The sequence below is a fragment of the Vicugna pacos genome, chromosome 22 (assembly GCF_048564905.1).
Source record: "Vicugna pacos chromosome 22, VicPac4, whole genome shotgun sequence".
Lineage (NCBI taxonomy): Eukaryota > Metazoa > Chordata > Mammalia > Artiodactyla > Camelidae > Vicugna > Vicugna pacos.
In genome coordinates this window covers 21,999,853-22,024,306 of record NC_133008.1, presented here as the reverse complement: position 1 = coordinate 22,024,306, position 24,454 = coordinate 21,999,853, and the positions used below count along the sequence as shown (strand labels likewise).

At 52.8% G+C, this 24,454-nt stretch overlaps 1 protein-coding gene across 7 annotated transcripts; it reads left to right on the top strand.

Moving 5' to 3' along the window:
• On the top strand, positions 1-21,705 carry SLC27A1 (solute carrier family 27 member 1). 7 transcript variants are annotated; one of them, XR_012063156.1, is made up of 14 exons: positions 700-877; positions 1,743-1,910; positions 9,530-9,924; positions 10,057-10,218; positions 10,317-10,386; positions 11,159-11,250; positions 11,330-11,439; positions 14,387-14,596; positions 15,723-15,849; positions 15,938-16,075; positions 16,154-16,318; positions 16,714-16,860; positions 18,374-19,665; positions 21,168-21,705. XR_012063156.1 is itself a non-coding variant. In XM_072947408.1 (13 exons), the coding sequence occupies exons 2-13, from the start codon at positions 1,744-1,746 to the stop codon at positions 18,529-18,531; spliced, it is 1,941 nt and encodes a 646-aa protein (XP_072803509.1). In that variant the 5' UTR covers positions 1-21; position 1,743; the 3' UTR covers positions 18,532-21,705. The 7 variants fall into 7 exon arrangements, 6 of the variants coding, with proteins under 6 accessions (XP_072803509.1, XP_006199138.1, XP_072803507.1 ...); XM_072947408.1 differs by lacking the exon at positions 700-877 and adding an exon at positions 1-21 and having other exon boundaries at positions 18,374-21,705; XM_006199076.4 differs by lacking the exon at positions 700-877 and adding an exon at positions 2-120 and having other exon boundaries at positions 18,374-21,705.
• Positions 21,706-24,454: the final 2,749 nt, after the last annotated feature.

Here is a 24,454-nt window from a genome sequence, read left to right as displayed (position 1 = left end):
GGGCCCACCTGCTCAGGCTAGGTGTGGTGTCCTGTGTCTTGGCCTTGCTCTCCTTGCCCGTCTACAGCCTGAGCTTCTGGGAGCCCGCGAGGGAGCAGCTAAAGACTGAGGGTCTGGTCTGTAAGTGGCTCTAGGTCAGCCAGGGAACAGGGTGGTGGGTAGCCAGGCCAGCACTGGCAGCGCCTGACCAGAAGGAAATCTTTGGGGTATCTAGCTGAGCATTTAGGACCCTGGAATGCAAATAAAGGACTCTGTGGAGCTTCCTGTGGAAGGGTGGGGACCTGGTATGTGGATTTTATCCTCCCTGGGCTCCTGGGATGTTACACTGAGACTTAACTGACAAGATTTGGGGAAATGGATTTGGGATTAGCTGGGTTCTTAAAGTATATCTCTTAAGACTGAGATCTTCTGGGGCCCATAGCCTGTGAGTTTAGGACTCTCCGGGTCCTTGGAATGTGTTTAAAACCGAAGAGGCTTTGGGGATTGGATTTAGAACAAGATAGGGCAAGAATCCAGCACAGGTAGGCCCTGAGTGTGAACTGGGACTTTCTAGTCCCTCGGGGTAGGGATCTTGGTTGCAGTAAAGCTAGGGAGGGTGCGCCAAGGAGCGCCCGGGAGCCACGCCTCTGGAAAGGATGCACGTGTTTTCTAATCGCCAGGCAGAGAGGGGAGGAGGGAGAGGGGGCGTGGTGAAATTTAGTTGTCATGGAGACAGCGGCTGTCTTCGCCAGAGCGTTCTAGCCCCTGCGTCTCGTTGGCCGTCGCTCTGACCAGGGGGCCTTCTCTATGTTCATGGCCTCCGGAACGGTGGCCTGGGCTATACGGCCGAAGGGCTCTAAGCCAGATCAGTCGGAGGAGAACTTTCTTGGGAGGGCAGGTGAGGCGGGGCCTAGGGTGCACCTAGGTGGACCAGAGTGAAGCCGGAGGGTTGTCGCTGGGCCAAAGCCTGAGGGCGGGGCCGGTGGCTGGGGTGGAACTTGAGCCTGGGAATGCGGGTTAGGCCCAGGACTGGGGGCGAGACTTGAGTTCCTGGGGGCGGGGCCTGATCCAGAGTGGGCGGGGTGTGTCTTGTGGGCGGGGCCATAGGCCTAACCTAGGGGCTAAACCTCTTTCAGAGAGGGCGAGGCTCTGGGCTGGGAACTTATATATATGGGCGGGGCCGAGGGGGGGCCTAAACTGGGGGCGGGGCCAAATGAGTGGCGGGTGCAGGTAGAGGTGGGATCTGGAGGAAAGCCCAGGACCAGAAAGCTGGACAGGCTTGAGGATAGGAAGTGGGGGTGGATCCGGGGAACCAAGGACAGCAGCTTAGTCATAGCATGGGGGCGGGTCCTAGTCAACTGATTGGGAAGGGCCTGGGTCTGTGGTAGGGCCAAGGTGGGCACTAGGCTTGGCGGCCAAGTCGTTAGGGTGGAGCTTGGGCCCAGACTATAGCCGCTAGGTCGAGGCACGGGGCAGGGCTTGACGGTGACTGACGGATAGAAGAGCACTATCTTGGGGCGCGGCCTGTACTAGTGATTGGCAGAAAAGCCTGGGCCGGGTTAGCAGCAAGGCGGCCTGTGTCCGATTTGGGACGGGAAGGAGCCCTAGCCCGGGGGCGGAGTCTGTCCGAGACATGCCCAATCCTAGACATGGGGCGGAGCCTGGCCCGAAGAGGGAGCGGAGCTTGTCCTGGGGGCGGGGCTGTTCTGTCTGTGGGGCGGGGCCCTGGCTGCCCGCGGCCTCAGCGCTCTCCGCCTCCCCAGGATGCGGGCTCCGGGTGCAGGTTCGGCTTCCGTGGCCTCGCTGGTGCTGCTATGGTTGCTCGGGCTGCCGTGGACCTGGAGCACAGCGGCGGCGCTCGGCGTGTACGTTGGCGGCGGCGGCTGGCGTTTCCTGCGCATCGTCTGCAAAACCGCGAGGCGGGACCTCTTGTGAGTGCAGCCCAGGCCTGGTCCCAGGGCTGGAGCGGGTCGGAGGCGGGCTGCACGTCCTGAGGGCGAACACTGGCGAGCTGCAAGGGCGGCTTGGAGATCCCTGAGGGCTTGGGGTGGGGAGAGATTTTGGTGACTGGGGGTGGGGTTTGGATTGGGGCGGGGCTAGGGGCGGGGCCGGGATCTGAAAGACTGAGGGGTTGGGACACTCTAAGGGTTCCTGCAGGAGACAGCTTGAGGGTTTCTGGAGGGAGTTGAGTAGTGGCTGCTTGGGTGACCTCAGGAAGCTGGAGGGCAACTTGGGGGTCTTTGGGCCGTGGGTAGGACTTCCAAAGAGCTGAGGCCGACTGGGAGGCCGTGCGTGCTTAGGGGGCCTCAATGGGGCCTTGGTGACTGGGAGGACTCTAGGAGCTCTTCAAGGACTCCGGTAGGTCCCTAGGCGTTCTCAGAGGGCTTTCTCGGGAAAGATGAAAGGGCTACCTGGAAAGGGCTTTTTAGGGTCTTTGAAGGGTGTTTTGTCTCAAGGCCATTTATAGGTTTCTCTGTGTTCGGGGTGCCCTTTGAGAATTTGAGGTCTGGGTATGACTTTGGAGGTTGTTCAGGGTCTCTGGAGAGGTTGCTGTGTATTCCAAGACTTGTTAGGAGTTCCTGGTGACTGGGAGTCCCTGGGGAGGGGATTCTGGGGTTGTCTGCAGGCCTCCTGGGAAGGTCTCTAGGATGTCTCCGAGGAGCTTGCTCAAAGAAGTTGTCTGGGAGTCCTGGCGTGAAATAAGTTTCTGAGCATTCTCATCAGAGCACATCTCAGGAACAGCCTCCTTGTGGGAGCCCATGAGTACCTACTGTGGATCTCCCAGGTTTGGTGCCCTCAGGAAGTTGGAGGGCTAACCCATTGTAAGGGTGAAGAAACGGAGGCTCCATGAATGGCAGGGATGGTGTGGAGCTGGGAAAAGTGCCACTACAAACTGACTAGTTGGAACCTTCTAGAACCCATCCTGTCCTTTCCATGCCCTGGCTCCTGCCCCTGCCCTTGGTCTTTGTACATGCAGATCCGACTGTGCCTTCTGCTCAGACACCTTCCACGATCTCCATCCTCTGCAGTAGAAAAGACTCAGTCTCCAGCTGGGCACTTGAGCTCCTGCCAACCTATCCCCTGCCCTCTTGTCACTCCCCACCTCTGTAGGTTCACCTGGCCCCCAAATCAACTTGCCTTGTCAAGCTCAGGTTGCTACTTCTGTCTAGAACACACTGGGCCTCCTTATGCCTGGTGACACCTTATGATGTTGCCTCCCTTGGGGACCCTTTGTTGAATTTTTCTGCTCAGACCCTCCCATTGCTTCTTGTTGCCCTTAGAATCTAGACCACATGAGCTTTCTAACTGTATCCCCAACCTCCTTTCCTTTGTCACTCTTCCAGCTACAATGGCTTCCTTGCTGTTCTTAAACACACTCATATTTGTTCTGGCCCCAGGGCATTTGCACTTGCTTTCCCCTCTGCCCAGATCAGTCTTCCCCCACTATTCATTTTCATCATGCCATGGCTTAGATGTCACCTTCTCAGACAGCCCTCCCCTGACCCTGTGTCTCTGTAGACCCTCCCACCTAGTTGCTCTCTGGGAGAATGGCCAACATTTACATAGTGCTCTTTCTGTATGCGGCACCATGCTAAGCCTGACTTCTTCAGGCCCTCCCAACAACCTGGTGAGGTGAGTACTCTCTGGTCTCATCTTACAGAGGAGCTGCAAACTGAGGCACAGCATGGTTTTGTCACTTGCCCAAGGTCACACAGCTGGCAAGTAGTGGGGGCAAGATTTGAACCCAGGCAGCATGGCCCCAGAGCGTGACTTGTAACCATCAGCAGCACTTGTCATTTGTAATGATCTTATGTGTCTGCTTTTTTGCCTTTTACTTTTTGGGTCTCTTCTTCCCCCCTGCATTCCCCCTCCCCAAACTGTGAGCCCCGTGGGGACCCAGATGGAGATCATGTTGGTCTTTGTGCCCCTGTGGCCCTGGTCTCCCATCAGGGTGGCACACAGCAGGAGGACGGGATATATCTTTTGGCTGGGAAGCCTTCCCTCCTTCCTTGGGCTTGCCCAGGCCCCAACTCTGCTCCATGGCACAGGGGACATCTGTGCTCACTCTGCCTCCCTCAGCACAGGGCAGGGGCTGGGTCCACTCCGAGCCCCCAACACAGAGCGTGACACGCTTTCTGTAGGAGGCAGCCTCAAAGATGGCCCACTTCCTGGTCTTCATACCCTTGTACTTCCCTTTGAGTGTTGGCTGGACTTAGTGACTTATTTCTAAGAATAGAATACAGCAAATGTAATAGGATATTACTTCCGAGATTAGGTAATAAAAAAGACTGTGGCTTCCATCTTGGGTGCTCTCTCGGGTCACTCCCTTGGCGGAAGAAGCCAGCTGCCATGATGTGAGACAGCTCTGTGGACAGTCTCACATGAGTGAACATGGAAGTGAATTCTCTCCTGGTGAAACTTTGAGATGACCACAGCCCCAGACAACACCTTGATTACAGCCTCAAAAGAGACCCTGAGCCAGAACCACCTGGCTAAGGTGCTTCTGGATTCCTGACCCCCAGAAACTGTGAGATAGTAGATGTTTGCCGTTTCCAGTTGGTAATTTGTGGGATAATTTGTTACACAGCAATAAGTAACTAATGTGACTTGTATAGCACACCCTTCTCTGCCAATACCAGGCCTTGTTCTAATGCTCTCACAGCCCCGTAAGGAAGGAATGCTTACTAACCCCATTTTACACTTGGTGAACCAAAGCACAGAGAGGTGAGGTCATTTGCTAAATAACACACAGCCAGGGAGGGGCAGGGCTCCAGAGTATGTGTTCTTAGCTGCTCTGTTGTACTGGGCTGGGGGCTTCATTTAGACCCTAGGATCAGAAAATATTTAAGCACCCCAAGCCAGTTCTTCCAACTTGTCCTTGTATTTACGTCATGACATCTGATCACATTCAGCCTTGTTTGTTTCTTCCTGCCCTGGTTCCCTGGAGCTCAGGGTGAAAACAGGACGGGGCAGAAGGAGCAGAGGGACAAGAAGAGGCCTCAGGAAGGGCCCAAAGGCAGACAGTGGCCTCTTTGTCCCCAGGGAGGGGGTGGTTTGTGCTGTTGCCAGGCAGGGCGGCCCAGGCCTGTGGCCGGAACTGAGCATTGGAGTCCACTGCCCCGGCCATGTGGGTGGACTCCAGAGAGGCTGGGGGCGAGGGCAGTTGGGACAGGGCATGAAGGCTGGGCCTGGCTAGGAATGTTCAAGTAATCTGAGCAAGACCGGCTGCAGCCTCAGTTTGTGCTTCTTGCTGTGTTGCCTGTGGGCAGACAGCATCCTTGTGGGGGCCGCTTCCTGTGGTTCCCACCCTTGCTGGTGGCCCTCTCCCCCATGGCTTTGACACTAGTACCCCTTCATGGGGTTCTTGGGGTTCTCAATCCAGTTGACCCACAGGAAGCTCTTAGAGGAGAGCTGAGGAAACAGTAGGTGCTCAGACATGTTGATGCTGTCTGCCATCAGCCAGCAGTGGACAGATGTTCCCAACATGTGCTGTCTCCTCCACTGTCTGCTGCACTCACGTCTCTCCAGCCTGCTGGCCTTTGCTGTCCTTTAAATGTGCCAGTCTCCCTCCTGCCCCCAGGCCCTTGCACTCACGGTGCCCTCCACCTGGAATACTTTCCCTTAAGCTTTACCCACGTCTGGCTCCTCATCCTTCAAAACTTGGTGTAAAAGTTGCTTCCTCAGACAGGGCTCCCCTGCCCAACCTTGGATAAAATCTGTCCTGGTTATGCCTGATCACATCATCCTGTTTCTTTCCTTCTTAGGAAATTTATCATAAAACTGTCACTGTTTTTGTTTGCTTTATTATTATTATTATTAACTGTCTCCCTCTCCCTATATTGTAAAGCTATAGGGGTGGGACCACACCTACCTTGGTCACCTGTGCATCCCCATTCTTGTCATGATGTCCAGCATTTGGTGGCACTTTGTGGAGGTGTGCTGTCCTATCTATTTATCGTCAGTATGTCTGCCCCCTGCCCCCTGCCCCAGGCTCCCACTGATCTGACTTCTCATACCAGATCAGGTTCGCTTGTACACAGTAGGTGCTCACTGTTTAGGGGATGAACAAAGGAAACTGACAGGAAGGGGCAGGATGCTGGGCTCCGGGTTCAGGGGCGTGAATATGATCATCCCACCTCTATTTACTGAGCACCTACTACTACGTGTCAAGCCACTGGTCAGTTTCAGGGTGTCACTTCCCTGGGCGCTCTCACCGGGTTGCTGCAGACAGAGGCTTTGATGAGGGGAACTCTCCAATTGGAGATGTTCACTGACAAGAACCCCTCCAGCCACTGAGATAAAGCAGGGACCCAGAGGCACGAGGTGGGTGAGAACCTACCCAGGACCCCTTGTCTTTCTCTTCACATCTGTCCCCATTTCTGGCCCCTAAACTGAGAGACTCTGCCCTGAGACCCTGCTTAATTGTGGCTGTCCTTCCCTTGCCAAGGATCTGGCCAGGGCTGGAGCAGCTGTTCCCTCTGGCTGCAGGGTTCAGGCCCGGCCTGGGAGCCCCAGATGCCTCTCTCCCTCCAAGTCTGTCCTGTGGGATTGTTTGTGGCAGGTTCACTGCACTCCAGGAGGGCGGGGCCTTGGTGTGTCTCCTCCACAGCTGTCTCTCCAGGGTCTAGAAGGAAACAGAGGCCAAGTCCTGTCCACCCAGAGCAGGGAGAGACAGCCTAGGGGCAAATGGTAACAGGTAACCAAGTCAACTGCATATGGCATTTGAAGACCTTGAGTCCCTGTTAAAAAAACAAAGAGGGGGTGAGGGGGATGGAGAGGGTATAGCTCAGTGGTGGAGCCTATGCCTAACATGCACAAGGTCTTGGGCTCAATCCCCAGTATCTCTATATAAATGAATGAATGAATGAATGAATGAATGAATGAATACATAAACCTAATTACCCCTCTCCAAAAAAAAAAAAACCCTTAAAACAAAGCAAGGGCTAGAGAAGGGAGGGAGTGATGCAGCAACATGTAGGGCAACATGAGCCAAGACTTTATGGAGGTCAGGGAGGAGCCGTGTGGATGTTGGGAGAAGGTAGTCCAGGCAGAGGGCACAGCCTGTGCAAAGGCCCAGAGGCAGAAGCATGCCGGGTGTATTCAAGGAACAGTGAGGAGGCATGAATGAGTGAGTGAAGGGGAATGTTTGGGGAGGAGGAAAAAGGGGAGGGAGTGGAGGAAGATGGAGGAGAAAGAGGGTCTGTCTCCATCACTGCTGGGTCTTGCCCAGTGTGGGCTCGGCCTGGCACGTAGTAGGTTCTCACTATTTGGGGGATAAATAAAAAGTCTGTGCCCCTGCGCTGGCTGCTCGAGAGGGAAGGCACACCAGGTTCTGTGTTCAGGCAGGAACACAGTTATCTGGCCTCTGTTTACTGAGCACCCATTATGCTCTAGGCTCCTTGGCCAGTGCGGATGTAACTTCCCTGGACGCTCACAACCCTGGAGGGCATGGACTCGTGACTGGGTGGCTTCACACAGGGGTTTTGAAGGGGGTACATAGTGGGGCAGGGAGGGCTCTTGAGGTGGACAAGAGAACATTCCCTGAGCCCAGCCAGTGCCCAACCCAGTCTGGCCCCATTTGGGGGGATCTACACTGTGATGGGGAGCAGTGGGCACAGTGCAGGGGCCGAGCCCTGTAAGACTTCCTAGGGGAGGTGGCAAGGATGCCAGGAGGAGCCCAGTGATGTGTAGGGCTGTGCACAGCTCAGTGTGCTGGAAGGTGGCATGTGTTCGGGTGCTACAGTTGAGCCAGGTCACAAAGGCCACAGAATCCTGGTCCCTCCCCAGGGTAAGCAGGAAGGGCCTTCCAGGGACTCCCAGGGTAAGCAGTCTGAGACCCAACCAGGAAGAGCCATAAATCTCATCAGAACCCTGACTCCTGGCTTTAAAAAACTGCAGATGTAGGTGATTGTGTGGACCCCATCTATCCTCTCCTCTAACAGACCACCCTCCCACCTCCCACCCAGGACCTTGTCTTCCTCTGTTCCCAGGCCCATTCCCACACCAGGGCCTTTGCACTGGCCGTGCCCCTGGCATTACACCCAAGGCTACTCCTTTTCACCTTTGAGAGACCTGCTCAGACTTCACCCACCTGCCTCTCTCCAGGGCCGCCACTGCCCCCATTCTGTCCCATGTCACTCTGACTGCACCACCCGTCATGGCCTTGTCATCATCCAGCACTTTTCTCATGCTCATTCATGTATGTGGAGGGGGGTTGCTCCCCTGGGAAGACTGTGAGCTTCTGGTCATCTCTGAGCTAGGAATAGTGCCCAGCATGCAGTAGGTGCTGGTACAAAAAAACCCCCCAAACACCCACACACATACAAAAACTGAAAAATAAAGCCAATTAAATCTTCCAATTAAAATATAAGTGAAGTTGATTAAATCTTCAAATTGGAAAAGAAAAAAAACCCAGTATGCCTGGTACACATCAGCTGCCTGCATGAATGAAGGAGGGAGGGAATGAATGAATGAGTATCAGTGCTGAGATCTGCTATGGACCAGTTGAGTCCATGGGTGTGAGGAAGCCATTGCAGGGAATCAAGGACACACAGAGGAAGCAGCAGGGGTGGAAAGGATGGATTTGATAACTGATTTGATGCTAAAGCTGGTGGGACACAGTAGGAAGATGTAGCCTAAAAAGGGGGTGGAGTTGAGATGACCTGTATCTGTCAGGGCAGAGAAAGCTGCTGTAACAAACAGGCCCCCAGCTTATCAGTGGCTGAACCCAGCTCTAGGTTACGTCTCACAGCCAGGGGCTCAGAGTGGCAGGGCAGGGAGCCAGATAAAGCCAGGAGACCACTTGCTTCTTGAGCTCCCACACTGAGAAATTCTGGATTTCTTGGTTCTGTGCTATAAAGCAAGCAAGACCATTTCTCACTCATCTGACAGCCTGGCATCAGTGGTGGCTACTCATCTCTGGCTCCATCTACTGGGGGTTCAGCTTTCCCCAGGGGCTCCTTTCCCCTCGTATCTATTAGCAAGAAGGGCTAGGGGAGCAGGGCCTCTTGCTAGTCCGTCTTTGGGCCCCACCTGGGGCAGAGGCAGCTCCTCCCCTGGGTGGAGGCAAATGTGCTAGATGGCTCAGCCCTCCGTGCCTAGTGCCATTAAGTGACCTGGGAGTGGATGGACCCCAGGGCCTGGTGGGGGCAGGCGGAGCACAAAGAGTCCACGCTGGAGGCAGTGAGGGGGCAGCATGGTGCCCTTAGGACGTCCCAGGAGGGAGAAAGGAAAGACTGGGCCCCAGCTCCCTCAGGGTCACCGAACAAATTGTGGTGGAGGAGGACAGGGTGACTCTGATTGACACTGCGTGGCCTGGCCAGTTTTGCGAATCTACCTACTTCTGGGCTGGTTCGTAAATGGTTCTTTGCCCTCAGTTCTCCGAGAGAGCCAGCAACCCGAGGGTCCTCACTGAATCCTCACCAACTTTGGGGGTACAGGGACTTTTAATTCTGCTTTCTCCTCATGGGGATGCTGAGGTTTGGGGAGGTCTCCTGGAGGCTGGGCAGGGCACCTAGTAACACTGTCCCTTCGTCCCCACCACCCCCAGCGGCCTCTCCGTGCTGATCCGTGTGCGCCTGGAGCTGCGGCGACACCAGCGTGCCCACCACACCATCCCGCAAATCTTCCAGGCGGTGGCCCGGCAGCAGCCCGAGCGCCTGGCGCTGGTGGATGCGGGCAGCGGTACGTGCTGGACATTTGCACAGCTGGATACCTACTCTAACGCTGTGGCCAACCTCTTCTGCCAGCTGGGCTTCACACCAGGTGACGTGGTGGCTCTCTTCCTGGAGGGCCGGCCAGAGTTCGTGGGGCTGTGGCTGGGCCTGGCCAAGGCGGGTGTGGAGGCCGCGCTGCTCAATGTTAACCTGCGGCGGGAGCCCCTGGCCTTCTGTCTGGGCACCTCAGGCGCCAAGGCCCTGGTCTTCGGAGTGGAGCTGGCAGCAGGTGAGGCTGGGTGTGGGCATCATTTCGGGGGTAGGGGGGATATGGGGCTGCCCTGGTTGGGGAGATGGTGCCTCTAGGGCCTTGGGAGGGGGCCTGTCCATCCTTGACCGTGACGTATATTTCGGGCCGCAGCGGTGGCCGAGGTGAGCGGACAGCTGGGCAAGAGTCTGGTCAAATTCTGTTCTGGAGACTTGGGGCCTGAGGGCATGTTGCCGGACACCCAGCTTCTGGACCCACTGTTGAAAGAGGCCTCCACAGGCCCCCTGGCACAGCCCCCTGGCAAGGGCATGGATGGTGAGTGCAGGTGGGATCCCCCTGCCGATGCCCACCCTGTCCCCTTGTCCCTCCCACCCACCCCAGCCTCTAGTCCCCAACACCTGCGTCTCTCTCAGATCGACTCTTCTACATCTACACGTCGGGGACCACGGGGCTGCCCAAGGCTGCCATCGTTGTGCACAGCAGGTGAGGGGCCCGTGTGCATCGCCCTCAGCGCTGAGTGACTCCAGGTTGTCTCTACAGCCGGATCCCCCCAACCCCAGCTCCTGTTGGAGCTCCTGTTGGGGTCTCGTGGGCATCTTCATCCCAACCCGCCAAAACCCACAGCCCATCACAAGACACAATGCTGCCCTCTGCCTCTCCTTGACCTCCTCCTGCCCCAGCTCCTGCCCCCAACAACACTCCTTTCCTCCACTGGCATAAGAGGGTTTAAAATCTTAAATCAGACCTCTGGTGCCAAGCCTCCCTGTCCCCACCTTGGCCCTCAGACTAAAAGCCACAATCACATTGTGCGGCAACTGCTACTTCTCTGATGCTCACTCACTTCTCGGTCCCTCACACTCGCTCAAACCTACCCAGCTCCTTCTGGCCTCAAGGCCTTTGCATGTGCTCTGCCCTCCATCCGGGTCCCTTCCCTAGCTCTCCCCACAGTTGCCTCCTGCCAGGTCTCAGCTCATGTGTCACCTCCCCAGACAGGACACTTCAACCTCCCTGGCTGGGTCCCCTTCAGCCTCTCTCTGTCCCTTTGCCCTATTTTATTGCTCGTGGCACCTAGAACCATGGACAGTTATTTTCATATTTGTTGCATGTTCTTTTTCCACGGTTCTGTAAGGCCCCTGTGACCTGGGCTGGCTCTGCCTGGGTCCCTGCAGTATCCCCAGCACCCAGCACACTCCCCCTACTCCCGTGCTTTTTCCGGGAGGTGGGTCCCAGCCCCTGCACTCCCTGCACCCTGCAGGTACTACCGCATCGCGGCATTTGGCCACCACGCCTACAGCATGCAGGCGTCAGACGTCCTCTACGACTGTCTGCCCCTGTACCACTCGGCAGGTACTGTGGGGCACCTTGGGTGGTGGAGTGGGCGGGGGACTGGGTACTGGGGACCCCTCACCGAGTCTACTCTCTGCAGGGAACATAATGGGCGTGGGTCAGTGTCTCATCTATGGGCTAACTGTGGTCCTCCGCAAGAAGTTTTCAGCCAGCCGCTTCTGGGATGACTGCGTCAAGTACAACTGCACGGTCAGGCCCCGCCCCCGCTCGCACCTGCCTCCACCATCATGGTGCTAAATGGCTGCCTTTGAGGGACGTAGGAGCTGGGGGGAGCGGCGGGGGGAAGTCAGGCTTCGTGCTCTATGTCCAGCCCGAGGCTAAACCTTCAACATATAAACTCATTGGATCCTCATAACTGCAAGCATCATCACACTCATTTTGCAGGTGGGGAAACTGAGGCTTCTAAGGCAGCTGGGACTGGATGCAGACTGGACTGCCTGAGCTCCTAAAGGCACTGCTTTCCCCATGCCCTGTGCCGCAAAGGTCTTCCCTGCTGCTGGCCATAGGGGAATGGGTACAGTCACTGTCCTGGGCTGATTAAGGCCGCAAAGCCCAGGGCTTCCAGGCGGGGTGAGCACGAGGCAGAGGTGGAGGGCATCTGCTGTCTTTAGAGCAGCCTTGGGGGAGAGGGGTAAGACAATTCCCTCTTCCCTCTGCAATGAGAAGAAACCAGTCCCGGGGGTTCTGTGCTGCGATGAGGGTGGAAATACAAGTGTCAGTACCTTCCTCCAGGAGGAAGAAGGGGTGAGGAGGGGAGAGAAGGGGGTGTGTCCAGGGACTGGCAAATGGCAGGTGCTGACCCCACTTGAACAGGTGGGGCTCAGAGAGGTTCAGCCACTTGCCTGGATCACACACAGCTGGGCAGGATGGAGGCTCTGGGCTGGTCATCCTGGAGGACCCCCAGGGTGATGACTATGCCCAGCTCTGCTGTTGAGGATTTTCCCTTCTGCTTGTGGGGGCGGCAGGGGAAGAGTCTTAGGGAAAATTACTAATCTGAATCTTGAAGTATAAAACTGTCCATTTTATTAACTTAACTATTGAGAGTTGCAAGTATACATAAATGTGGACAGAAAAGTTTAGGGAATTCCCAGGTACCCATCACTTGGCCCCAGAGGCCGTCAAATACCCAGTTCTGCCCCCTCCAGCCCCACCCACATCCCTCCTCCTGGGTTGTTGTGAAGCAACCCCAGACAGCAGTCTTGTTTCCTGCATAGATGTTTCAGTAAAACTTCTGAAAGATGAGGAGTGTTTTTGTATTGAGGTGAAATTCACATAAGATTAGCCATTTCAAAGTGGACAGTTCAGTGGCATTTAGTACATTCACAGCGTTGTGCAGCCAACACCTGTGTCTAGTTCCAGAACATTCCATCACCCCAAAAGGAAACCCTGTCCCCATTGGCAGTCACTCCTCATTCACCCTCCCCCAGCATCTGGCTTCTCTGGATAAATCTGCTTTCTGTCTCTATGGATTTGCCTATTCTGTACATTTCTTATAAATGGGATCTCTATGTGGCCTTCTGTGTTTGATGAGGGCTGTTTTTAAAACAAAATATCTGAAATCAGGGTCTCAAAGAGATATTTGTACATCCACATGTCCATCGACAGATGAATGGATAAGCAAAATGTGGTCCATCCAGACAATGGAATATCATTCAGCCTTGAAAAGGAAGGAAATTCTGACACCTGTTACAACATGGATGAACATTGAGGATATTAGTTAAATGAAATAAGCCAATCAAAAAAGGCAAATACAGCATGATTCTACTTATCTTAGGTACTTACAGTAGCCAAAATCATAGATAGAAAGTAGGCTGGTGGTTGCCAGGGGTCAGGGGAGGGGAGAATGGAGAGTTAGTGTTTGTTGGGTAGAGAGTTTCAGATTTATAAGGTGAAAAGAGTTGTGGGGATGGATGGTGGTGATGGCTGCTCAACAATGTGAATGTATTTAATACCACTGAACTGTACACTAAAGATGGCTAAGATGGGGGGAGGAGGGTATAGCTCAGTGGTAGAGTGTGTGGAGTGTCAGGAAGATTAAACAGACAAGCTCCAGGCTTGGTGGGTATTGAGTGCTTAGTACACTTATAGTCATCAGGTATTTATTAAGTCCTGGTCAAGGGATACCTCTCAGCCGTGGTGACCTTTGATGTGAGACCTGAGGACCCTGATGCATCTGAAGGGAGAGTGCTCTAGGCAGAGGGCACAGTATGCACAAAGGCTCTGCAGAGGAGACCTATGTGGCAGAGACGAGTGAGAGTCGAAGGGAGAGGAGGCGGTGAGGGCAGTGGGGCCAGATAGAGTTGATCACAGGCAGAATTTTGTACTTCATTTTGTGTGTGAGAGAGGAGTTGTGAGTAATGATTGCCATGGTGGTTAATTCTGAACATGTAACATTTCTTACAGACTTTGGACCCAGGGGGCCCAGATTCAAATCACATTTTACCATGTTATCAGCCTTGGTGGTTACTTACTGTCTGTGAGCCTCAGTTTCTCCATCTATGAAATGGGGAGGATAATCATTCAGAAGCTGACCTGGAAATGAAGTCTCAAGGGCACTTGGGGTAACCAGGAGATGATCCTGGGGGGTGAAGCCACAAGACAGGGAGGGAGGAACTCCTTAGGGGGGTCAGCCAGTGAGCAGGTGACTCCATGGGCAACTGGGGCTGGGTCCTCGCTGTGACTTCAGGGAGGCAGTGAAGAGCATGTGCTTGAGAGTGGTCCCACCCCAGGGTCGGTCGAGGCTGTGGGCAGCCTGATCTGAGATGGTTGGGGCGCTGGAGGACAGTAACGGCTCTGGGCTGTGGAGTGCCAACACGGAGGCTCACTTTCCTGCCTGCCTGCGCCACACGTGGTATTCCCAGGAAGTAGCACAGGGGATAGAGGGACCTTGGAGGGGCCTGGGGGAGCGACACATCCACTCAGAAGGCGCATCAGGGACTGAGGGAGTGGATAGGTGTAAATGGCCTGGGCTGTTCCCTTGCTATCCTCACCCTTAAGGCCGTTTTGGTCCTAGCGGCCAGGTTGGAGTGGGGGAGGTTTCTGGGTCTGGGAGTCTTGGGCCCTCTGCAGCCTCCACCACAAGCAGGTTCCCCTCTGGCCCAGCGCAGGCGCCCACCGCTCACTCCCCACCCCCTAGGTGGTCCAGTACATTGGGGAGATCTGCCGCTACCTGCTGAAGCAGCCAGTGCGTGAGGCAGAAGGGCGGCACCATGTGCGTCTGGCGGTGGGCAACGGACTGCGGCCAGCCATCTGGGAGGAGTTTACGGAGCGCTTCGGCGTGCGCCAGATTGGCGAGTTCTATGGGGCCACGGAATGTAACTGCAGCATCGCCAATGTGGACGGGAAGGTGGGTGCATGCAGGGCCACCCAGGCAGGTCTCAGGGTTCAGGGATTGCTGCCACCTCTGCCTTGTTGGCCTATGTTCCCACAGAACAGCCTGGATTGTGGCAGAAGCTTGGCCAGGGGACCTTCCTCTGGGCATGCACAGTCACACGACTGTCACTCCTGAGTTCAAGTTCACAGAGTGGCTGTGTGCTCTGGGCAAGTGCCTCAGCCTTTGTGAAGCTCAGTTTTTAGCAGTGGAGGTGGCAGGGGAGAGCAGGGGCCTGGGGGGATCCAGGGCCAGGAATGGGGTGCTGATCTCCTACTAGGCAAGTCACTCAGGCTCCTTGGGTCTTGGTTTCCTTATCAGTAAATGGGAATACCAGCTCATTAAGTTTGTTTTAATCACCCAACATTATAAGCTCAGCACAGCACCCCTCCCCTATGCGGCAGGTTCTCTGCAAACAGATGGTTTTATGATTAGCAATGATTATTTCCATTCTGCCCTTGCAGGACCCTCCTGCTCCCTAATCAAGTCCTTCCCACTCACAGCCAGGAACAGAAAATGAGAAGTAGAATAAAGCAAGCGCCCTTGGGGCAAGGATTCTTTTCTGTCTCTCCCTGCTGGGTACCCAGCACCTGAGAAAAAGGCACAGACCCCACCATGCACATCTGTTGAATGAAGAGCCCAGGAGGACACTCCAGCTGTGCTAGCACAGGCTGCTGCTGTAACAAACATACCCAGCCGCTTTCAGCAGCACAAATTCATTAGACAGGCATTTCTGCCCGTAGAACTGAGCCAGACAAAGTGACATGCAGTGGGCAGCAGGCAGAAGCTCTGCCAGTGTCCCCCAAGGTGGCTACTTCCTGCCAGCATGGAGAGTTTTAAGGACCAGGAAGTGGCAGCCTGCCAGCAAGTCTCTTCACACAACCGCAAGGGAGGCTGGAAAAGTGCGAAAGGGGCGTGAGTTCTGGGAGGATGCTGCACATAATACTCTCCTCTTTCAGATCAGCCAGGGTGACAGAGTTGGGGTGACACTAGGGGTCACTAGTGCTAATTCCAGGCCCTGGGGCAGGAGAGGCAAGGTATCTGGGGCAAGGACAGTGTGTCACCCCGGATCTCCTTGCTGACTGGGTTTGCCCCATCCCAGGTTGGCTCCTGTGGCTTCAACAGCCGCATCCTGCCCCATGTGTACCCCATCCGGCTGGTGAAGGTCAATGAGGACACCATGGAACTACTGCGGGATGCCCAGGGTCTCTGCATCCCATGCCAGACCGGTGAGCGGGGTCCCACCCAGTCCCCTGGGGAGCTGGGGCCCCCACCTTCTGCCTGCCCAGCGCAGCCTGAGTGCTGCCTCCTCCCCAGGGGAGCCCGGCCTCCTTGTGGGCCAGATCAACCAGCAGGACCCGCTGCGTCGCTTTGATGGCTACATCAGCGAGAGCGCCACCAACAAGAAGATCGCCCACAGCGTTTTCCACAAGGGTGACAGTGCCTACCTCTCAGGTGTGCAGACCCGACCCTGGGGGCTGGCTATGGGGACGGCTAGTCGCCATTCTTACCTTACCCCTTCCTCTCTGCCAGGTGACGTGTTGGTGATGGATGAACTGGGCTACATGTACTTCCGGGACCGCAGCGGGGACACCTTCCGCTGGCGTGGGGAGAATGTCTCTACCACTGAGGTGGAAGGCGTGCTGAGTCGTCTGCTGGGCCAGACAGATGTGGCCGTGTATGGGGTGGCTGTGCCAGGCAAGCCAGGGCTGTGGGGGTGGTCCAAGGGTATGGCAACCCCAGAGGAGCCCAACCAGGAAGAGCTTGGAGGTACAGGTGCCCTTGTAGGCAGGACCTAAGGCAGTGCACAACCTGGGCAACTGCATATGGCAGCCTGGGTGGGAGCTAAAATCTGGAATTACTCCTTATGTCTGATGTTGGGCCTTGGTTTTCTCATCCAGAAAATGGGATCACGAAATCCGCTGTGGCTCAGGGCTGCAGGGAGTGCCGCAGGAGCTCAACAAAATGTTCACTGCTTTGGCGAGCATTAGTCCAGGTGGAAGGGACTGGAGACAGGAGGCCAGGGACCACCACTGGAGGGTGTATCTGGTCCCAGTGACAGGTGGTGTTCTCAGCCTGACCTCTGTCTCCAGGAGTAGAGGGCAAAGCAGGCATGGCGGCCATCGCAGATCCCCACGGCCAGCTGTGCCCCAATGCGCTGTACCAGGAGCTGCAGAAAGTGCTGGCCCCCTACGCCAGGCCGATCTTCCTGCGCCTCCTGCCCCAGGTGGACACCACAGGTGCGGCCCCCTGCCTCTCTGTCCTCCCGTATGTCTGTGGATTCCTCAACTATTTACTTGTTTGTCCTGGTTCAGCCCCTGTGCCCAGTCTGACATAACGGTTCTCGGCCAGCCAGCCCTGTGGGCTCAGACGGGGCCCTTCTCTTGTTTCATTTACGTACTTATCTCTTTCCACCCCTCACTCCTACTCCCACTGGGCATTCTACAATGTTTGGTGCATTTCTTCATTTTCTGCCTTTTTCTGATGAGTAGGAAATTTGAGCAAATCATCTCATAGCTCTGAGGTTTCCTCTTCTGTAAATCACCTGCTCATATATTTCACTCATCTTTGTCTTGCCTCACTCTTTCTTTGTGATTTACGGGAGTTCCCCGTAAGAGTCTAGATGTTCATTCCTTAGCAGTTGCTGACATTCTAAATCTCATCTGTTTTTTTGGTGAGGAGGTAATTAGGTTGGTTGGTTGGTTGGTTTTAATGGAGGTGCTGGGGATTGAACTCAGGACCTCGTGCCTTGTGCATGCTAAGCACACACTCCATCATTCAGTCATACTATACCCCCTTCTAAATCTCATCTATTTTGGAGTCCAGCTATTAACTTGGTCCACGGTGCCCTTTGTTGAAAAAGAAGCCCCTACTTTAAAAAATTTTTTTTAACAATTTTTTAACCTTTATTTATTTATTTATTTTTAGTGAGGAGGTAATTAGGTTTATTTACTTATTTTGGGTGGAGCTACTGGGGATTGAGCCCAGGACCTTGTGCATGTTAAGCATACGCTCTACCACTGAGCTGTACACTCCCCTAAATCCCTACTTTTAATACAAACTTAACCCCCTTCCCTTTTTTAATCTTATCGTTTGTGCTTTTGAAGTTGTATTTGTTTTAAACCTTCCCAACTCTAGAGTATACAGGTATTTCTCCCTTCATTTCTTTTTTTTGTTTTTTCTACTAACCCTAACTCTTAGCCTGTCTTTCACAAAACCCTGCTTTAATTGTCCAGGGCAGGAAGTGCATACTTTTTTCTTAAAGAACCAGAGAATAAATGTTTTCCGTTTTTCGAGGACACAGCCTCTGCAGCAATAATTCAGTTCTGCAGCTGTGATGCAAAAACAGCAGTAAACAGTGTGTACCTGAAGGGGCGGGGCTTCCGATAGTGGGCGGGATTTGGCCCCTGGGCCGGGACACAGACCTATAAGTTGCTGACTCCTGAACTACTGTGTGACAGACCCAGCCCTGCCACCTTCTTGGTCTTTTGGGGGGTGGACACGTGACCAGGCAGAGTGTACACAAGAGTTTCAGGCCATGATGAGGGTGGTCAGGGAGGCCTCCCCAGAGGAGGGGGCAGAAGATGAGCTCCGAAGAACAAGGGGAAGTCAGGCAGACAAAATGGGGAAGAAGCTTCCTGGTGGAGGGTATGGCTGATCAGAGGCCTAAAGGTGGAGAGGATGATGAGTTGAGGGGAGTGCCTGGAAACCCCCTGCCAAGTCCCCACCCTACCCCTACCCCTACCCCAACAGGCACCTTCAAGATTCAGAAGACGCGGCTGCAGCGAGAGGGCTTCGACCCACGCCAGACCTCAGACCGGCTCTTCTTCCTGGACCTAAAGCAGGGTCACTACCTGCCTCTGGATCAGGGTGTCTACACCCGCATCTGCTCAGGCGCCTTCGCCCTCTGACGTTCCTCCTCTGCCCGCCAGAGACTCCATGCCAGGCCCAGCAAGGGAGGCTGGCTTGAGCCAGACAGCCCTGCCCTGTCCTGGGGCAGAGAATCTAGATCCAAGGAGGAACTTGTGTCCCCCGCCTTCACCCTCCTCTCCCCTTCCCGGGGCCCCACCTGCCTTTCATCAGGCTCCTGTGTCTGTGTGTGTATCTCTTCTCCCTGCTTCCTGGCTTCCCCGCTGTCCCTGACTATCCTCCCCTTTCTCCTCCATTTCTCCTCCTCTCTTCTCCCCTGCCCTTTCCTGCCAAAAGCAGAACAGACATTTCCTATGCAGTGGGGCCTCTCCACCTTGTCTCAGCTGTGCCTTAATGAGCCCCACCCAGTCTAGGCCTCCCTAGGCAGCTGGATTCCAGGACGTTGTAGCCCTGTGTGAACTCCAGACAGGCCCTGCACCTCCTTGCTGAACTAAGGAGCTGGGAGGCGGTCTGTCTGGCCAACCCGGCGGTAGGGGGCCCTCAGCAAGGGACCTCTAGGTCAGCAGGAAATCTCCCCCCAGGCCGGGCCAATTGCCTTTTGCACTGCCTGTCCCTGGTGGGTCTCCCTTGCCTTGCCTGCCTTGCCTGATGCCCCAGAAACTTCCAGAACTGACTTCCAGAACAGAAACTCCTACCCAGATATCCCTATTCAGGCTATCTCCATAGAGCTCCTGCCGGAGGGGCCCTGAAGATGGCTCTGGGTGGTTGCTTGGCCCACTGCTCAGATGCTCACCCCGGCGGAGGCCTCTTGGGGCACTGCTGGGTGTGGCTGCTGCTGGGAGTGGCATCAGCAGGGTTGGGGGATGTCTCCAGTCAGGGGTGGCATCTGAGATAGCCTCTTGGGCCTGAGGAGTTCCAGCCTGTTGAATGTCTGCTGGTCTTGCTAGTGACAGCTTGGACCCTGTGTTGGTGACATCCTGAGACAATGCTGCGAGGACAACTCAAACATCGCCATTGGCTTTGGTGGTGTCTCTTCCCAGACACCCACTGTTGATGCCAGCAACCCAGACTGTCCCTCTGTCTCTCCCTCTAGCAGCACCGTCCGGCCCTTAGAACAGCAAGGCCAGTAGCAAGTGACCCCGTGCTGTTTCACATGGGCCTTTCCAAGCACCAAGGTATTGTTTCCTAGTTAAGTTTAAGAAATAAACCTTCAGAGTATCTGGTGCCTGGTGGGGGCTCAGTCACACACCATTTGTCCCCATGTGGCATAGAGCCCTTTCTGGGCTTTAGAAGGCAGAACCCTCACCGGGGAACACACAGTGGCCAGACATGAGCAAAACACGCTTGTCCTTTTTTTTATATTTTAGTTTTTAAAATAGTTTCTGTGGCCTGTTCTCCCACCAGCGAGGCCCTGTGGGTCTGGGGACAGGGGGCACATGGTTGGTGTTTCACCACCTCCCTGCAGTCTCTGGGGCCTCACATTGCCCTGTGCTAGCCTCAGTGGTCCCAGGAGACTGCCGGCCGATCTGCCTGTGGGTTCTGTCAGGTGCACAGGGTGGCCCAGGACAGAGGGTGTGTCCTGGTATATCTGGCTGCCCCAGGAAGGGTGCCGCTCAGTGTGCAGGGCCAGCAGGTTTGGCCATAGCTCTGGGTGAGAGCCCACTGGGCCTGCGAGTATCGCCATCTTAGCTGGATTTTAAACCTGGGACGTTGAGCTCCAGAGTGTATACTCTCAGCCCTCAAATTCTGCTGTCCCCCCTCCAGAATTACAATGTCTTTCTCATCTTGTCTCCACTTCAGAGACTGAGGAAGAAAGTCTTAAGATGATGGAGTATTTGCTGGGTGGGGGTACCCAGGGGGCAACCTTTGGCCAGCTCAAAGATGGATCACTGATGGATGGGGCTGGTCCTTGAATGTCCACAGTGCAAGAGAGGGATGCAAGGTATAGCCTTTGAGAAGCCCAGTGAGGATGAGAGAAGGATCTGTTGCCACTGGGAATGGAGCATCAGTGGTGTGTTGATAAGCAAGTGCATTCTGGGTAACATCCCTTTAGCTACCCCAACCACCTCCAAAGGTGTCATTATGGTCCCTGTTGTCCAGATGAAGAAACTGAGGCTTAAGGAAGGGAATGAAGTCTTTGTCAGGGGCTCTTGATGAGAAAGTGGTCCAGTGGGGACCTTTCTCATTGCAAAGCCTGCAACTCTAGCTGCAGCGTAAGAAGTTCCCTCCAAATTGGCAAGAAAATCATCCTGATGACTCTTAGGATCAGGCTCTGTTTTGCTTTTTAAAATGAATTAACATTTTATTAGGGCTAGTTTTAGGTTTACAGACAAGTAAGCAGAAAGTACAGAGATTTTCCATATACCCTTGCACCCCTGCACCACTATTTCCCCTATAATTAACATCTGGCATTAGTGTGTGACTTTTTTTATACTTGAGCTAATTTTGAAACATTATTAACACAAGCCCACAGTTTACATTAGGATTCACTCTGTGTTGTACATTCTGTGGGTTTCAACAAATGCGTAAGACATACATCCACTGTTAACAGTGTCACAAAGAATCAGATGGGCTGCTTTCACTGAGCAAGATGCATTTGAGGGTCCTCTGTGCTGTCTTGTGACTTGAGAGCTCTGTATTTTTTATGCCTAATAAAAAGCTCTGTGACTTGCCCCAGGGACCCTCGGTAAATCAGGAAGAAAGCTGGGATCGGAAGGTCCTCTGCCCCAAACCTTTCCGTTTTGGAGGGACCCTGGAAGGATACACACAGAGGTGACGTCTGTACTTGTGATGGGGGAAGAGAAACCCCAGCTTGGTGTCAACAAGTGTGCTGTGAGAGGCAGGGGCTGAGCGGTTTGTGATGGACGACGCAGGAGAAACGGCTGCCCAGGAGGGCATATGGAGGAGGGAGAGTTGGAGCTACAAGAGCTTCCCACGAACAGGTGGCTGCAGGCTGGGTCCCTGCCCCACACCTTTCAAGGGTCTCCATCACTCTGGGGAAGTTTCCAGGCTCTTTGGCTAGCACTGCCATCCTGCAGGCTCTTTTCCTTGCACCATGGATGGTCATTTCCAATCTGTCTGGCTTCCATGCTTTGCTCCTGCTGTCTCTTGTGCTCGAACCACGGTTCTGCCTTCCTGTGCCTGGCCAACTCCAACTGATTTATTGCTTGATTGAGCTATTATTCATATATCATAAAATTCACCCTTTAAAGTTGTGCAATTCAGCGACTTTCATTATACCCACAAGGTTATGCAACCATCCCATCTGTCTAGTTCAGAACAGAAACCTCATGTTCATTAGAAATCACTCCCCATGCCCTGCTCCCTAGTCTCTAGCAACTACCTTCTGTCTCTACAGATGTACCTGTTGTAGACATTTGCTAGAAGTGGAATCATAATACGTGACCTTTGGGTGTCTGGTTTCTTTCACTCACATGTTTTTAAGATTCATCCAGGTTGTAGTTCATTCCTTTTTATGGCCAAATAGTATTCCATTGTATGGATAGACTACATTTTGTTTAACCATTCACCAGTTGATGGGCATTGAGTTACTTCCAATTTTGGAATGAGTAATGCTGCTGTGAACATTCATGTAATTAGGTTTATTTACTTATTTTTAATGGAGGTACTGGGGATTGAACCCAGGACCTTGTGCATGCTAAGCACTCACACTACACTGAGCTATACCCCACTCCCCTAAACATTTATGTAAAAGGTTTTGTGTATGTCCATCCTTAATTCTCTTAGGCATAATCTTAGGTGTGGAAATGCTAGGTCACACAGTAGCTCTATGTTTAATCTTTTGAGGAACTACCAGACTGTTTTCCAAAGTGATTGCACCATTTTATATTCACACCAGCAGTAGTATGTAAGTTCCAATTTCCCACATCCTCGTCAGCACCTCTTATTTTCTTTTTAATTATAGTCATTTTAGTGGGTGTAAAGTGTTACTTCATTGTAGGGTTTTTTTTAACTTAAAAATTCATTTTATATGTTTATGTATTTATTTTTAGCTCATTGTACTTTTGATTTGCATTTTCTTTTCATGTGCTTATTGGCCATTTGTATATCTTCTTTGGAAAAATCTATTCAGATCATTTGCCCTTTTTAAAATTTGGTTGGCTTTTTTTTTTAAACAAATTTAAAAAATTGCAGGTGTTGGGGGAGTAATTAGGTTTATTTATTTATTTATTTATTTATTTATTTATTTTTAATGGAGGTACTGGGGATTGAACCCAGGGCCTTGTGCTTGCTAAGCACCTGCTCTACCACTGAGCTATACCCTCTCCCTCCCTGGGTTGTCTTTTTATTGAGCTGTCAGCATTCTTAATATATTCTGTATACTAAACCCTTATGAGGTATATGATTTGCAAAGTTCTCCCATTCTGTGGGTTGTCTTTTCACTTTCTTGGTGGTACCCTTTGAAACACAAAAATTTTCACCTTGAAGTCCCGTTTATTTACTTGTCTTTATTGCTCATGCTTTTGGTGTCATTGCCTAAACCAAGGTCATAAAGATTTACCCATTTGTTTCCTTCTAAGGGTTTTTTAGTTTTAGCTCCGATGTTTAGGTCGATCCATTTTAATTTTTGTATATGGTGTGAGGTGGGGATCTGTATCAGTTTTCTAGTGCTGCTGTAACAAATCACCACAAACTAAGTGGCTTAAAATAACATGAACTAGCTTACAGATCTGAAGGTGAGAAGTCAGAAATGGAGCTTACTTGGCTAAAATCAAGGTTTGGCAGGACTGCATTCCTTCCAGAGCTTCTTAGAGAATCCATTTCCTTGCCTTTTCCAGCATTTAGATACTGCTCACATTCCTTGGCTCACAGCCTCTTCCTCCCTCTTCAAAGCCAGCAACAGTGGGCTGAGTCTTTTTCATGGCATGATTTCTCTGGGTTCTTCTTCTGCCTCTCCTTCCATTTTTAGTGACCCTTGTGATTACATTGGGCTCACCCAGGAAACTCTTTTAAGGACAGCTGATTAGCAACCTAATTCCACCTGCAACCTTAATTCCCCCTTGCCAAGTAACCTAAAATATTCACAGGTTTTGGAAACGAGGGTATGGACACCTTTTTGGGGGGCCCCTCATTCTGCCTATTACAGGGTTCAATTTCCTTCTTCTGCATATGACTGTCTAGTTGTCCCAGCACCATTTATTGAAAAGACTATCCTTTTCCCATTGAATGGTCTTGGCACACTTGTTGAAGATCCATTGACTACAGACCTATGGTTTGTTGTTGTTTTCATCTCAGTTCTATTCCATTGATACATACGTCTATCCTTATGCCAGTACCAGAGTGTTTGATTACTGAAGCTTTGTAGTAAGTTTGAAATCAAGACGTGTGAGTCCTCCAATTTTGTTCTTTTCAAGATTGGTTTGGCTATTTGGGGGACTCTTGCAATTCCACATGAATTTGAGGATCAGCTTGTCAATTTCTACAAAAAAAAATCAGTCAGAATTTTGATAGAAATTGTGCTAGATCTGTAGACCAATTTGAGAAGTATCACTATCTTAACAACATGAAATCTTCCAATCCGTGAACATGGGATGTTTCTCCATTTATTCAGATCATCTTCAAATTTTTTCCAAAATGTTTTATAGTTTTCAGTGTATAAGTCTTGGACTTCTTTTGTTAAATTAAGTACTTCATTCTCTTTGATGCAATTGTAAATGAAACTGTTTTCTTTATTGGCTACTGGTTTTAAAGATGCACTACCTGTGCAAATCCCATTGCACTTAGTACACTCTGCTAAACTCTGGTTCTGAGATGTGGTCCAGTTGCCCAGGCTCACCAGGCCTCCTCCCCTTTCCAGCTCTCCCTGCCCATGCTATTCCCTGAATGTTCTGTCATATCAGCCAAGGATCACTTGCCTCAGTCTGGGAACTTCCCCAGGCAAGAGCCAGGGTAGAGGACGCAATAGGTCCTCATAGAGATATAGGTTTCCAAGGAGAATGTGCA